General features: G+C 41.8%; 1 protein-coding gene across 1 annotated transcript in view; it reads right to left on the bottom strand.

Annotated features, from left to right (window-relative positions):
* The window catches only part of man1a1 (mannosidase, alpha, class 1A, member 1), a 99,236-nt gene that overhangs the window by 74,295 nt on the left and 8,538 nt on the right, over positions 1-16,403 (bottom strand). Inside the window, 1 exon segment of the mRNA XM_069172280.1 lies at positions 4,814-4,910. Coding sequence (XP_069028381.1) covers positions 4,814-4,910 — 97 coding nt within the window.

Genomic DNA, 16,403 nt, shown 5'->3' with positions numbered 1-16,403 from the left:
AAGATGGAGCGACTTTAGCGAACAACACCAAGATAACTCGCGGAGAAACTTTTATGAACTGAGAATTTGAGGAGAGAAGTTGAATGGGAGTCTACGGAGGCTTTTTTTGGAGCCGACCTCTAGTGGCAGTCGGTGGTACTGCAGCTTTAGGCACTTCCGCATCGGCCAGTGGTCAAACGACAACGAAAAACAAAGAGCTGATCATTTCACTTTGATTTCCCTTTGCACTTTTCTACCTTATTTCCACGCATGACATCGTGCCGTACTTACTTCCCGGTGATTTCATGAGGTATTAAACGCAGAATTTACACAGGAATTCAATACGAAGCGTCGTTTCCGACCGCAAACGAGTGACACATTCGTCTGCATCTTGACCTTCTCAACGGGAATTTGTTGAAAACAAACACAACCCGTCGACCTTCACCGTCTAGTTCACCGAATTGAAAAAAAAAAAAAACCAAGACTCGCTTTGTCTGCAGCTCCATTACACCGACGGGCGAGACGCCGTCAGGGTTTATTGAATTAGAAGCCAACTGTCAGTGCCGACACAAGACGAAGAGCAGACGGCATCCTCCTCATTTATTTCTGGCTCTTTCTCGCGGAAATGTTTTGGGTTAAGAGAAAAATTTGTAAATGCTGTTTGACGAGAAAAAAAAAGAAGAAGAAAAAGAAATCACGGTTGGTCGTCGGCCAAAGCTTGTTGGTCGAGGAAGATAAAACAACAGAAGGGCTGCCAATATTGTTTTTGGGAGGATATATGGCTGCTGGTACCGTGAGAAAAAAAAAACGCAATTCTGCTTAAATCGTATCTATCCTGAGCACTTTGGATACGCGACATCATTTTTTTTAATGAATATCTCATGAATGGATGTTTTTTTTTTTTTGACTGATTATCAGATAGGAAAAAAAACAATTTGAAGAAGCCAATTTGTTTTTGTTTTTTTACTATTTTGTGACATTTCAAAGACTAATTAGTCAACTAATTAAAAAAGTAACTTGTCAATTTGCCCTTTGAAAGCATAACGAGTTTTTTTTTTTTAAGTATTTAGTGGTGAAAATATGTCACTGAAGATTTATACAAACAAACCACATGGCCAGCATTAACATTCATTTATCCCAGATTTGTGATTTTTGATCAATATTATTCGATTATTTTTGAAATAATCACCAAAGATTGCATACGAGCCCCGTCAGCTGTCCTACTTATCATAACAATCTGCTATATTTTTACATTTTTCTTTTTTTTAAGGAAATATAGAGTCAACTGCAAAAGCACAACAACACTGACATCACCTGTTGGTTTTGTTAACGGAGCAGGAAGTGACCATATTTGGACGAGCCTGTCAATCAAAGAGACACTCGCCCTAAACGGACGGCCCTTCAAGGCTTATTTTCGGATCCATGGCGGGATTATTTTAAGACCGAGCGACTTTAGCCAACAGCACCGAGGTAACTCGCGGTTCCCAGTTCTAGAATTTATGTAATAAACCGAAGCGAAGATAAACTTGTACATTTTGTTGATTTGTATTTAAAAAGGGACAATCTCACCCCTCTCACGACGTGTCAGCGAGGTTTTCAATTTTCAGTCCTAGCTGGATTCAGCAATCCCACGTTACCGCGTAATCCGGGAACTAGCCTCGGGTATGAAAAGTAGCATCCGTTGCACAATCATTCAGGTCAGGCTAATATTATCGTCGTACATCATGTTCCATAGGAGCCGGGGGGGGGGGGGGGGGGAAGGTTGCGACAAGGCGCCCGGGGGGGGCCGAGGCGTCTTATTCACTGATGGAAGTGGGTCTGCCAGAGCAGCCGACTAAATAAAAAACAACAAAAAAAACCTATTTACGTTTTCTATAGCAGAGAGACGAGGGATGGATGGAGAGAAGGGAAACGGAGAGAGAGCGAACAGCCTAATCTGACTATTAGTATTCACACAGCGGCTCGCCTCTCTCTTACTACATTTACGTATGATAAATTCCAGTAATGAAACAGTAGGTGGAATTTACACAAAGCTGATTGAATTTCCTCGTTAAACACGAGAAGGCAATCATTAGAAATGAGCTTGTAAATCTTCCTCGCTGGTTTTTTTTTTTTTTGGGGGGGGGGGCATTTCCCCCCCCCATCGAGGTTTCCAGGGCAGAGACTTGGAATTTATGTATTTCAAATCTATCGGGGAAAAAAAAAAAAAAAAACACCCGCCGCCTCCAAGTCGACACACGCCATTATTTTCAGATTTTTTTTTTTTTTTAAACTTCCAGAAACCGAATGTAGATTAGACACCGAGCTCTTTTCCCTCCCTAATAACGGCGGGGGGAAAAAAGTTGTCTTGCGGTTTTTTTTTTCTCCTTCCCCACAAGAGAAGTCAGACGATTAAAGTTTTTGACAAGTAAAGCTTCAAAAGGCTCCCAAGAAGAGCGAGAAGTGAGGCCGCGCATCAGAGGACTCGCCCGGCATCTTAAATGGAACCGAAACACGACCGACCCGAGCCGGCAGCTTAAAAAAAAACGTCCCCATAACATTCTGAATATATACATGTATACATGTATATATATATATATATATATATGTGCTCAAAGTGCTCAGAAGCATGAACCAGTCAACAAATCAACAAAACAACAGCAACTTGATAAATATAAATCAAACTCTGTCCTTTTATTGTAAGTTTAAAAAGTAACTTTTCATTATGAATTCTGCTCTTTTTAATGCAGTGAAGAGTTGAAGGTAAAAGCGCAGTTTTAAAATACGAGACTGTTGTAAGCTTCTTTTCTGTACTTACTCTCTAAAAATGTAAAACCATCAGTATTAATGAGTCACTGCTTCCGTAAGAAGCCCAGAGAGTAAAAAAAAATAAAAGAAATAAAAAATCAGCAGTTTTACTCCGTTACAACAGTATTTTAGCATCTTTCAGCTCCATGTTTTTTGTTGTTGTTGTTGTTGTTGTTTACAACCGACAATGTCACGACTTTTCGTGTTTTTCAGCCAGCAAGGAGCTGTTTTGACCAAAAAGAAAAAGTTTGCGATTAGCTCGTGAACGCATCGGCGCATTTTAGCAACTGGAAAAGCAGATTTCCTCCTCAAAGATTCAAGGAAAACAGAGGTAGAGCGTATAAATGTCATCCATATACGCCGATGATATATTGGTGTTGCATTTATAGTTTTTACAGCTGTCAAAAACAATCAGTTTATACCTTCTGTGTCCTCTCGGGCCGACAGATCCGTTTCACGTTCGTTTTCTTGTCTTTTAAATTTGAGTTTATTTGAAATTATCTTGGAAATACTGTAGATTATTGTTACAGACGTGGGGGAAAAAAAAAAAAAAAAAATCCAATATGAATAGTTGATTTTCTACGAGCTTCAATGAAGCAACATTAAAAAAAACAAAAAAAACAACAACAAACAACAACAGTGAGAAAAAGAAACTTCAAACCAGATCAAGTAGGCTCAGCTGCCCTTTTTCGCACACGACTGCCATCTTATCAAAAAGCTTGCAGTGACACCGTCTCACACACACACACACACACACACACACACACACACACACACACACACACACACACACACACACACGTCATCTCGAGGTAAAGGTATCCAAACAAATACTCTTACTGAGAATTTAATTAGGTCACGACAGAGACAAATAAATCTTAACACGTTAATCATTTTAATTCCTGCTCAAATTTATCCAATTAGTCAGAAAAAAAACAAATGGAAGTATTTATAATGTGTATGAACAGAGACATCTGCACAAACAACATGTGAGCCCCCCCCCCTCACCCCTCCTCCCCCATCCTCTTACGCTCAACGATAACATTAAACAGGATTCAATTACACATTTGTTAGTTTTTGTGTCTCTGAATGAAAACTGTAAATGAGAACGATAAATATTAGTTCAAGGACTTCCTTTTTTTTTTTTTTTTTTAAACGAACCAATCAAATCAACTGTTTTCACTCCAGCACTTCCTTGATCCCCTTTATCTCTTCCACACATATTAGGAAATTAATAAATAATTGATGTCAGACTTAAACGCGTTGTCGGGGCGGAGCCGTGCCATCGTCCGCTTTTTTTTTTTTTTTTTAGCTTTTTTTAGCTTTTTTTGTTTACTTGAGCTGCATCCCCCCCCCCGAAACCAACAATCTCAGGCGGATAAACAACAACAAAGAAAGTACAAACACAAGCAGCAAACGTAACGCAGTTGATATTATCTTAGCTGTATTCTGGCTACTCGCACGCACACACACACACACACACACACACACACACACACACACACACACACACACAACTGGGAGAGGCTGACCACTTGTTCCTAATCACAGCTGAGCAAATATGTATGTAATATTTAGTAATGAGGCGCCCGCGGCCGTCGAGGAGCGTCTTGTTATTTCGCGGCCGAAAGGCAAGTCGGACAATTAAGATCTACGAGAAGAGATAAAAAAGTGTGTAACGGGAGAAGAAGGAGGGAAACAAAAACAAAACGCAGAATAAGATGCCCCCTAAATCACAGCCCTCGTTATCTCACTCACACACACACACACACACACACACACACACACACACACACGGACAACTGGCAGGAAGCACAAACAGAATATAAATATATGATAAAACTGACATTTAGAGGAACGCGTGGATGGATCACTCCCGACTGACGGCCAATTTGGCTGCTTAATCTAAAAAGGCCAAGGCTGCTGCTGGTGGCAGGGACAAGAGATCAATGGCGTGTGTGTGTGTGTGTGTGTGTGTGTGTGTGTGTGTGTGCGTGTGTGTGTGTGTGTGTGTGTGTGTGTGTGCGTGCGTGTGCGTCTCACTCACCAAATAGATTGCTGGAGTGGCCTTGTTTGGAGACGGGCCGGAGCTCATTGGAACCCCAGGCGTAGCGCCTGTAGCTGTCCCACGCGTGCTTCATCATCTGACAGGAGGGAGGAAGAGGAGGGAGGAGGAAGAAGATGAGAAATGAAGAAAGTTAACAAAAAAAAAAGGACAATCAACTTTGAGAGAATGAAGTCATTCTGATTGAGTGATGACTTTTTCTTTTTAATAAGCCCGAGTGACATTTGGGATTTTTTTTTTTTTACCACTAATTTAAGCCACCAGTCACGATTTACCGGGACAAAGTGACGACGGATGATGGATGGATGGACCTCATCACATTACCCCATATATATATTAAAAAAACAACAACTCAGTGATGGACTGCATAATGATTTCATAAACTGTTCTTTCAAGTCACAAATAATCATCCGACGTCGAGGAGAGTAAACGTGAACGAAGGAGAACCACATGACAGCGTTTTCTCCTCCTGAACATCATATCGAAGGCAGCCGGCTGGCAGAAGACGGCCGGTGACTTAATGCCGTTCAGCGCGTCGAGCGGGCGCTGACCTATTCGACACGTCTCTCTGCCGATTTAGAAACGGCGGACAGCTGACGGGCCGAAACCCCGTTAAAACTCCGGCGCGTCTTGATTTCCCCGTGAAAGGAGGAAACGTCTTCTTCTGCTGAGTCGTCGTTATCCGCCGTCCAAGGAGCCTCCTGATTTCCTACCCGGCAGGAGGAACCGTTGAAGTTTCATCTCATTTTAATCTGCTGCTGGCTGGCTGGCTGGCTGGAGCACCCCCCCTCCCCTCCCCCCCACCTCCCTTTTCTAGCCCTCAGATGTGGCTCCTCCTCCTCTTCCTCCTCCTCCTCCTCTGCATCTGCTAATCCAGGTTACCTAGCATCGTCCCGCAGCTTTTCTAGAACCGGCCTAGACACGCTTAAACCCTCCTTTATCCTCCACCTTCACACAGATCGCTTCTCACACACACACACACACACACACACACACACACACACACACACACACACACACACACACAGTAAGTAAGCCGCTCATCTTTCTCACACCTGCATGTATCGCGCTGCAGGCGCTCCATGCAAAGTGATACCAAATTTATCTCCACACGCGCATCCTGTTGCTGCTGCAAGAATACGCGCGTGTGTGTGTGTGTGTGCGCGTGTGTGTGTGCGCGTGTGTGTGTGTGCGTGTGCGTGTGCGTGTGTGTGCGTGTGCGTGTGCGTACGCGCACAACCGGCTACGTCCGTTTCCCGCTGCTGAGTCAGCGTTGGTTTCAGCTCACTTTGATGAGAATAACACAAATATTTTTGGGGAGACGTGTTGCTGCTATCAAATTAAAAAAAAAATGAAGCAAATATTTTTCATAAAACATTTTTTTTTTTTTTTTTTAAATCGATGTCGATTTGCTTCTATTTTCAGTGAAATACGAGTTTATGTGATTTGCAAATTAACTGCATTCAGTACATTTGACATTTTTGGAAACCAAATTTGACGACAGCTGACGTATCAAGAACATCAAGAAATGGTGTCAAATATGTTTTACAAAATATATATATATATATATATATATATATATATATATATATATATATAAAAAAATGCTTATATCACAATGAAGAGGAAATCCATATTTAGTTATTCACATCAGGAGGACGACTGACAACGTTTCAAAAGGAAGGTCACGAAGAGGTTCGTTACCACGGCAACGTCTCCCATCCGCATCTCCCGTCGACAACACGCAAATTAACACGTTGCACGTGTTTGTTTTAACTTTCAGATCGGCTTCGATCTGCTAGCAGCAATATAACCGCATCATAAATTATATCCATTAAAGAAATCAGAATGAATAAAAAAAACATTTTATAAAACTCGTTCAATATGACGAATCACTTTTGGTTATTGTCAAAGTTATTTTCTAAAATAAAGAACCCTCCCCCACCCTCAAAAAAAAAAAAAACGTTAAAGATTTATTCGTTTATCAATGTCTTCGATCGCAGCGCGGGTAGTTACGGTGTTGCCATGGAGACGGCGGCGCGATATACCCACGGTGACGAGCTCTGTCGAGTAAACGCGCGCTTACCGCCGACTCGGTAAAAACGGCCGCCCGCGTTGACTGATTGGATTTAATGCTCGGGATCTCCGTGTTGAGTCTAATTGGATTAACGGGATCTCGGTGGCCGCGGCTATTTCGGACGCACAATGGCCGCCGTTAATTGGCTCCGTGTTTAAAAGTGCAACGGGTTTGTTTTGGTCTCTTTTTTTTCTTTTCTAGCGCACTAACGTGAAGTCCAAATTTAGCGGGAGTAGGGTGTCTCGAGTAAGCACACGCACACACGCACGCACACACACGCACACGCACACACACACACGCACACACACACACACACACACACACACACACACACACACACACACAGGGCAAAGATGAGATTACTTTCTCCAAAAAGGCTCCGTGAGAAATGTTGACAATCACCCAGAGTGGAGTTTCACCTCCTCCTCCTCCTCCTCTTCCTCACTTCATCCCTTATCTCTGTTACTCCTCCCCCACCCCCCCCCAAGCCCCCTCCCATCTCCACCATCTCCTCTCCGCCTATTGAGCTGCCTCGACCCAGTAAAACCAATAACTGCACTTTGTTCACTGATGCAAGACATACAAGCACATATAAACACACACACACACACACACACACACACACACACACACACACACACACACACACAACCGTGTCTCACTTACAACCGTTTCCTGTCGGCAGGACGACCACAGGAGGAGAATTTGTGTTCCAGCGTGCCAGAACATTTCAGCGGGGGAATAAAACAAAACAACAAAAACAAAAAAAGCAGAAGTGTTCCTGTAAGTCAGTGAGCAGGGTATAATCTGGCCTCCGAGAACGCGGCCTTTCGCTCGCCTGGTCTCATCCGGGTTGAACGGGGGTTAGGGTGCGCTTTAACTTGTTTCCAAGAGATAGGAAAAACAGGAAAAAGAGCTTAAATAAGTGTAGAAATATAACAAAATAGAGGCACGTGAGTCCAAAAGAACGACGAAGACATTTATCGTGCGTATTGTTGCACTGCAATTTACGGATGTCGACAAAGTTTGTTTACGTACGAGAACAACAAATTTGAAGGAAAAAAAACACTTTTTTAACTAGGCAGGAAATGCCCCCCCCCCCTCCTACCCCTCTCCACCCCTCCCAAAAAAACCACAATTATTCAAATGGTAAAATTCAGACTTTGTGTGAGATTTCACATTGCGCGGGGTTTTTTTTTTTTTTTTTTTTTTTTTCCCCACGTCCAACAAAAGCTCGCCGGCCGGCAGACAAACAGCAGTTCGTTGACATGGAGTCAAATACGTCGTAACAACGCGGCCCGATCGGGCGGCCTGATGAACAGATGGGAACCGAGACGCACAAGTCCGCCGAGGGCCCTCGTTTAAAAATGCCCCCCCCCCAAACTGAATAAAACTTGGCGTCCATCCAGTGTGTGTCCTTCGCTGCTGTTTGTACACACACACACACACACACACACACACACACACACACACGCGTGCATACTGAGTTGATGATGGCAAATCATTAATGGCTGTGCAAAGGTCAAGGGTCAATGACCCCGTTTGCTCCAGGGGGGCCATAAGTCATCTGTAACTGAGGGAATGTGTGTGTGAAACAGGAAAAGGGTTGTGTGTGTGTGTGTGTGTGTGTGTGTGTGTGTGTGTGTGTGTGTGTTGGAGACGGGGTAAGAGGTATAAAGAGCGCAGCCAGGTGACAATACGGTTGTCGGGCAGATAAGGACATCAGACAGCCAACCGGCTTCCTGGACCCCCACAAACACAGTCACACACAGTCACACACAGTCACACACAGTCACACACATACTAATTTCCATGACGACCTTTTTTGCACTGCAGCCTAAAACCCAAACAAAAAAAAAAACTAAAAAAAAAAACTTCTCAAGGTGTCCCCTGAACTTTTATCCAAAATAAACCCGAATTATCTTTTAAAAAAACACCACAGGGCAAAAGATACCAGGTAGAAAAATGAAACTCGATTTTCTTGCCAAAAAATAAAAAAAATAAAGTGTAAATCTCAATCTATCAAGAAATAAATATCTGCAACTTTGTCAAGACTTTTTTTTTTTGGTTAATTCTTGGCAACACTAAACACACATGAATTACGCGATTTGAATGAAGCGAGCCGTGACGCTCAAGATTAACCTGTCGTCCCCGGCAACAATTCCTTTTGCGCCGGTGGTGGATTTAAAAAAAAAAAAAAAAGATCCATCCCATAAAGCTTCTGACGTTTTTTGCTTCCAAAACTTTGCTTTCTGACCCGTGCTGTTTTGAGGACAAAAAAACTCGCCGCCAAACCATTTTTCCACCTCGTCTCCTCGCATGTCCCCGCCGCTCGGAGACTGGAGGACAAACATCCTCCCGGGGGAACTCGGTTCTTCAGGGATCAGCCAGGGATTTCCTGAGTGGTTTAGTATTTCAACAACCATATATGGGTCAGTATTGTACTGCCGGTTTAACAAAAAAAAAAAAAAAAAGGATGCCACCTCATCCTCTCGACTGAAAGTGGTCCACGTCGAGCTTCGTGCTTCTGCGAGACGTAAAAGAAAAGTTATTTATCCGTCTGTCCACCACAATTTGGACCACCACGTGGTCAGCTTTTGACAGCCGTTGTTATTTATTCTTCATGAACAGACACACATTATGATGTTTTTTTTCTGCATCAGTCGGAGACACAGTGTAGAAACTGAACTTAATATCGAGCCGAGGTTTGCGTTTGTATATAAAAGGTGCTGTGATACGAAACAGCTGATTTAAAATAACGTTTTAAAAACTGCACGCGAATTTGTATTTCTCTTGGTACCCGATTTTCAACGCAATTCTACGTAAAAAAAAAAAAATAAAAAGACACGTATTCCTCCGGATGTCACATTTAAGACAGAAATAATTCATTAGTTCTTACAAACCGGTCGTTAACGCCCCCCCTGAGTTTATTAAGATGACCTCAAATCTGTATAAAAGGTGCTCCGCTGCAAATATTTTTTTTTTTAATTGTGGCCAATAAATAACTACACGGTGCTGATCGCCGTGGTGACACGACACAAATCAGTAAACTAGAAACACTTCAAAATGACCATTTTGCATCTTGACAAGGTAAGAGAAAAAAAAAAAAAAGAAAAGTGAATTGAGATTTAATCTACCTTTGGCAAGCTGCTCAAACTGCAGTCTGTGTGGGAGAAACGTCAAAAGTAAAAAGACACCTTTTCAGCTGCAGGACAATTTTAACCTGTAGGAGGACATAAAGCTGCGACCTTGGATTTGGCGCATGGTGACTCACCGCCGGCACTTCCATGCTTCACTTGGAAGCCGAAACTAAATCTTCCATCAATCACAGAGTGAAAAGTGCATCTGTGATTTTTTTTTTTTTTTTTTTTTTTTTTTGCCATGATGAAGATACGATGAAAAATATGCAACATAAGTCAAATTCACCCCCCCCCCCCCAAAAAAAAACACCAAAAAAAAGAGTGGGGTTTGGTTTGGGGGCGGAGTTTATGTCGATGCCCCTTTTTTTCAAATCCGAAGCGATCCAATCAGAGCGCTTCGCCTTTAATATGACACGACTCAATAATAAAGTGAATGTCAACAGCCAACCCGTCAGTTTGACGTATGCAAATTTATATGCATTTTTACTCCTTTCTATATTTTTACACTTTAACCCGTTTTTTTTTTTTTTTTTTATATATATTGCTTTATAACCGTTTCATGTGATTTCTTTCTTCACTTTGAGCTGAACTTCTCGTGTGAAAGCTGTTATACAAATAAACGGTATTATTATTGTGACAAGTATTTCCAAAGAAATATTATCACTGCCACTTCAAAAAGAGAATTCTTGCTCTCAATTTAGTTTCAAAAGCTTTTTGTCACCTGATAGAAATGGAGGGCGCGAAATTGGTCGAGAAAAATCGGAAACTTTCTGAAACTTAAAACCCAAAAATGATTTAAAAAAATAAATAAATAAATAAAATCCCACGTTAATCGATCACTAATAACTATTTTTATTCGTCGTTCTTAAACGACCGCACGTCTGAAAACAATGCCTCCGATAAAAGTTTACAAAATACGTAAACAAACGTAGCTGGAGCCACAATCGAGGCTATTTACACGATTTATTTTCAAAAACGTCCGCAATGCAAAATACACCTCCATAATTAACAACAAACTGTTACAACACACACACACACACACACACACACACACACACACACACACACACACACACACTCGTCTTCTGTGTTGAGGTGGCTTCAGGGTGGTCGTCTGAATTATTTAGCTTGTGTACTCGGCTCGTACTCTCCGCTCAGTAAATTGAACCGGGCAGGAGAGAAGCGTTCATGTGTCTGGGAGACAGAAACAGGAAAAAAAAACAAACAACAACAAAGCTCGAGGTCGAAAGCGCAAAACACCAAACGAGGGCCAGAAATGAAGAGATGGCAAAACCTGTCAAAACTTCCCGTTAAGAGGATCGTTTGTGGGTTTAAACATCAGTTTAGAATAAAATAAACTTCCCAAAATAAATTCTAAAGAAAAGGGGTTTTTGAATGATTTGTTGGCTTCAGGGTCACGTTTGTTTTGAACAAACATTCGTTTACCGGAGGCTCACGTACATTTCAATAGTTGTTGTTTTGTTTTTTTCTCCATTCTGCATCTTGTGAGCTGGGAGAACGTCCCATCAAACGCCAGCAACAATGAGATTTACAGTGAAAGCAGCGAGATGAAGTGTAGTACCGGACGAGCTCCTTAAACGCAGCACGACGACCAAATCAACTTTTTTTTTATATATATAATGCCAAAACAACAACAAAAAAGAGCAAACGGGAAGTTATTGCCAAGTGGTCATTAAACTTGACATTCACTGCGATGCCGAGGCACTCCGGCTCCGCGTCCTCTCTTTCGTAAGATGTTTTTTTTGTTGTTGTTGTTGTTTTTTATGAAGGCAGCTGTGTGGATTTTGATAAGCAAATACGGACGAGCGCTTCGTGTTCTCTCGGCTGAAGTCCAATTGTGCCTCTTAAGTGCGTTTTTTTTTTTTTTTGTAGAAAGTTCATTACTCTTCACTTCTGGTCATATCGATCGTGATGCAACTGTGCAGCTCGTGCCCGGGGGGGGGCAGTCTGTTTTTTTTTGCTGACTGTGCACCTGCAACTTTTAGTAAATCACAAGCTAATTACGAAAAAAAGAAAAAAAAAACCACACACAAACACAATCGAAGGGAAAACCGTCTTTCAAGAATGTAAACCTCGCCTCCAGCTTCCGACGTCCCGCCGCTCAACTCGGCCGGCAATTTTATAGGACGATAAGTATCTTAGTGACGCGTCAAATAGTCCATGTAAACATTTAGCGGGCAGCGCCGACTTCTGATGGATCAAAATAGAAATATTGAATGAAACCCTTAAAATTTTAAAATGCTCGTCCTCGCATGAGGGGAGGTGGGAGGGGAGGAGGGAGGGGAGGAGATTGGAAAATAAAAGGAGTCTGTGATTGACAGCCCGTGACTCTGGATATTAGACTGGAGTCGGGGGTCGGGGGGTGGGGGGGTTCGAGTCAGCCGGCCGTAAACCCCCCCCCCCCCCCACCTCCCCCGGAGTCCCCGGGAAAAACGTTAATATTGAATATCCGAGAGCATTCGCCATCAGCGAGGGCTACAAGGCTTGGTCACAAATACCCGTATCCTCCCTCCGGAGACCGCAGCCTGAAGGATTTCAAATCAGAACCAGCTCAAGCATTTCAAAAAATAAAAAAAATAAATAAATAAAAATCAGCCAGCGTGTTTGTGCCAACTTCCACATGCTTGTATTTGCCAAGAATAAGCAGGCAAGTTGTTGACAGGATGTGAATTGGCACATTTCCGTCCTTGGACTTTTTCTCATCTCTTTTTTATTATTATTATTATTATTATTATTATTATTATTATCATCACAGACCATACACATGTGGATCGACGTGAAGACAACCCACCGACTCGAGAGGAAACCTGAGCGTGTCGTAACCTTCTCCTGGATAAGGAAATATGATCAGCTGATCAGGTGCCGTGAGCTCATCTCCAACGACAGACGTGTGCGTGTGCGTGTGTGTGTGTGTGCGTGTGTGTGTGTGTGTGTGTGTGTGTGCGTGTGTGTGTGTGTGTGTGTGTGCGTGTGCGAGATAACAGTCCGGAGGGGTTTTTTTTGTGGCTCAAATCCCAGGAACCGTCAGTAAGAGAAAAATTTCCCAAACACTGAATAATAGAAATATTCTGTGTTCATTTCACATTAACTTTGAGCTTCTTTTTTTGTTTGACGTGTGAAAACGCGGCCAGTTATCGATTTTTCCGGCGCGGCTTTGAATTTACAAACCTGTTTCCATCTACCGACAGACCGCCTCGACATCACGAGAGGAGAAGAAAAACAACAAAAACACGATTGGTTTTTTTGTTTGTTTTTTTCCTCTAATGGAGACGAAACCGACTCTACTGAAACCGTCTCCCGTCTCGGAAAACACAGAAAATAAAAAAAGAAAAAGAAAAAAAAGAAATGCGTACAGAAAGAAGCGTGCAGCTGCTTGTTGAATTTAAGCTGTTTTTGTTCACGTAAAAGAAGCCGATTCAGCTGGTTTGGGTGGAGCTCAGCTACGTAAAACAAATGTCACTGGAGGTGAGCCGCTCTCGGACGCTTTCAGTTTGGCAAAGTAGCTCCCGGAGGTCCCCCCCCCCAAAAAAAACTAAAAAAGCACAAAATGAATACGTGCAGAAACAGACTGCATCGATGAAACACTCGTCCGACCTCATTGTTTAAAATCATGCATTTTCAAACTGTCACATTTCCTTCAGTCGTCCAACGAGTCCGTCTTCACGTTCAGTAAGAATCAGGTGGTTTTCAGGTTTTTTTTTTACAAATTAGGAAAAAGTCGCTCGAACCGCAAAACGACCAGCCTGTGCTCCAATTAATTTGAAAATGATATAATATATATTTGATTGGACGGTGATGAGTCCTACAGAAAAAAGAATGCTCTCCTCCATTAGCGTCTCATCGTTTAGACAGACACTCTAATCAAGTGCACTAAAGGGTGACTATTAAAACATGAAGTCATTAGACTAAAAGTCAAACAATATTGATTTAGCCTCGAACGGCTGATATTAAGCGTCTTAGACAAAAAAAAAAAAAATTTAAATGAATGCGTCGTTCTATTCGATTGTCTCGTTTTGCCTTTTACAAAAACTCTCTTCTTCAGTACCTCTGAAACTCAGAAACAACTTTTTCCAAGTCACCCGGCGTTGCACACGCGACTGTTTACCCGGGGATCGTAAACGCGATCGATAACTTTGGATTGTTAACGAGCTCGCGGCGTGTCGGCGCTCGGCGAAAACGAGACGGCTCGCGACCTCGTTCGGCCGACGGCTTCGACCGATCCTGCGCGGTCATTAATCGCGACGCAGGGCCACGTAGTTTTTTGGTTGTTGTTTTTTTTTTTACACCCGTCCCCCCCCCCCCCCCCCCGAAGCCCCGTGAGGATGCACTGCCCAGCATATATCACCGTTTCACAGCAAAGGGAATGCTAATAATCCCAATCGCCAATTAAAGCATTCAAATAATAAGCAGGTTTGGGAAAAAAAATTAAAAAAAGAGGGAACTAATTATCCATAATGTCACAACTCTGTTGTTGTAGTCAACAACAAAAAAACTCCATTTCCAACATCACACCCCAGACATACTCCACCACGTCGATATATCTTGATTCCATCTTTGAATTTTCTTTTCCCCGGCGTTGCCATGGAGTCGATTGAACACGCTTCCCGTAAGGCCCGTCACATTTATTACATAATTCTCTTATCACGTCTATTTCAGCTGACTGCAGTTATTCTTGCATAATCGTGAGAATCGTTTCTTTTTATCTGTATTAAAACAGCTGCATAAACAGAAACGTCATATTTCCATCAGTTTCCACGTCGTTTTCCATCATTTCTGGTTTGACTTTCAATGACATCATCTCGTTTGCCCCTTTGTTCTGCCTATAGTTTATTAGTACGAGTGGAGAACTTGTGCCGCGACTGGTACCTGTCACTGTCAGTAATATCCTTTTATATTTCAGCAACAGACTTTTTTTTTAATATATATATCCAAGTTCATTATGTCATATCTGCCCGGTACAATTTTTTTGTTTTCCAACCAACCAACCAAGTCTCCAAACCAGTAGCTCACGAGCTACCCGGTAGCTCAAAGTAGCTCTCGGAGGAAAAAAAAACAAAAGGCTGGAGGCAAAACGTGAAATAGCCACGCTTTGGCCCTATCCGGGCGCGACAGATACAGGTTTTCCTTTAGTGGACGAAAAAGAAACCGACCTTGAGCCATGATATTAACAGGAAAATTAAACTTAGGAGCTAAAACAAAACAAAAAAGTTCGAAAACAAAAACAACTCAACAAAAACTGGATTCGAACCTATTTCACACTTTGCTGCAGTGGAACGGCGTGTCTATGTCACGCTTTGCCATGATACCGTGTTGCATAAGGACTATGAGTATTATTGAACTGTGATTAGGTTTATACTATAGTAGTGGTATAAATACGCTCGTTCCCTGATAGTTTTACAAATGTACGTCTGTCTGTTTGCGTCTGGCTGCCGTTGAGCTCTCTGGAAGCGAAGGGAGTCGAGTCGGTTCAAACGAAGCGTGGAGGGAGCACGAAGGGGATATTGATGACTTGTTATTGACATTTCATTTCGCTCGCTTTTTTTTTTTCTTTCCTTTCAGGCACTACTTTCTCTCAGTCTTGTGTAAAGCTAAAAGGCGCCGCAGCATTCGCCGACTTGACTGACAGTTGTGCTTCCACCGGGTGACTGAAGGCACATTTTAAAAAGATAAATAAAAAAAATAAAAAAAAATAAAAAACCCTACAAGTCACATTATGATTCAGAATAAAACAGGCACTTAAGTTCATGATGGCTTCCTAAAAATTTGGATCCCAAAAAACCTGCATCTTAACTGTTGAGGTGTCATCTTGTCGGTGTCATTAATTAGTGAACATTAGATATTACTGACAAAAAGAAATCTGAATTATTGTTGGAAAATGTCAGAATATAAAAAAATAAAAAATTTAAGTTGAACATAACATGATTAAAAAATACTTTTAAAAAAAAAACAGTCAAAAATGGCACAAAAATAACCTGTTTACTCCTAAGCTGGACACAGAAAAGCAGAAAACCTTAAAATATTAAAAGCAGCAACCTGAAAATACCATTTTTACTGGGAATTTCAACAGTAAACCTATAATTTTAAATATTTCATCACAAATATATTTTTCTTGTGTCAAAAATGACTCTCTCTGCACCCTGATGGTGTTGTTTTTTATTGTGGTGTCTTTCTGCTTGACTTTTACTCACTTTCATAACAACAACAACAACAACAATAAAACATCTGACTTGTTAGTGAAGTGGCTGGCGGAGCACATTTAATTACATTTTGTGTATATATATATCTATATATATATATATATAGATATATGTGTGTGTGTGTGCACTCCTGTATA

This window comes from Embiotoca jacksoni, unplaced genomic scaffold (assembly GCF_022577435.1).
Source record: "Embiotoca jacksoni isolate LCO1_2020_lvr unplaced genomic scaffold, fEmbJac1.0.p SCAF_52, whole genome shotgun sequence".
Taxonomy (NCBI): Eukaryota; Metazoa; Chordata; class Actinopteri; family Embiotocidae; genus Embiotoca; species Embiotoca jacksoni.
This window is presented reverse-complemented; position numbering and strand designations above follow the sequence as displayed.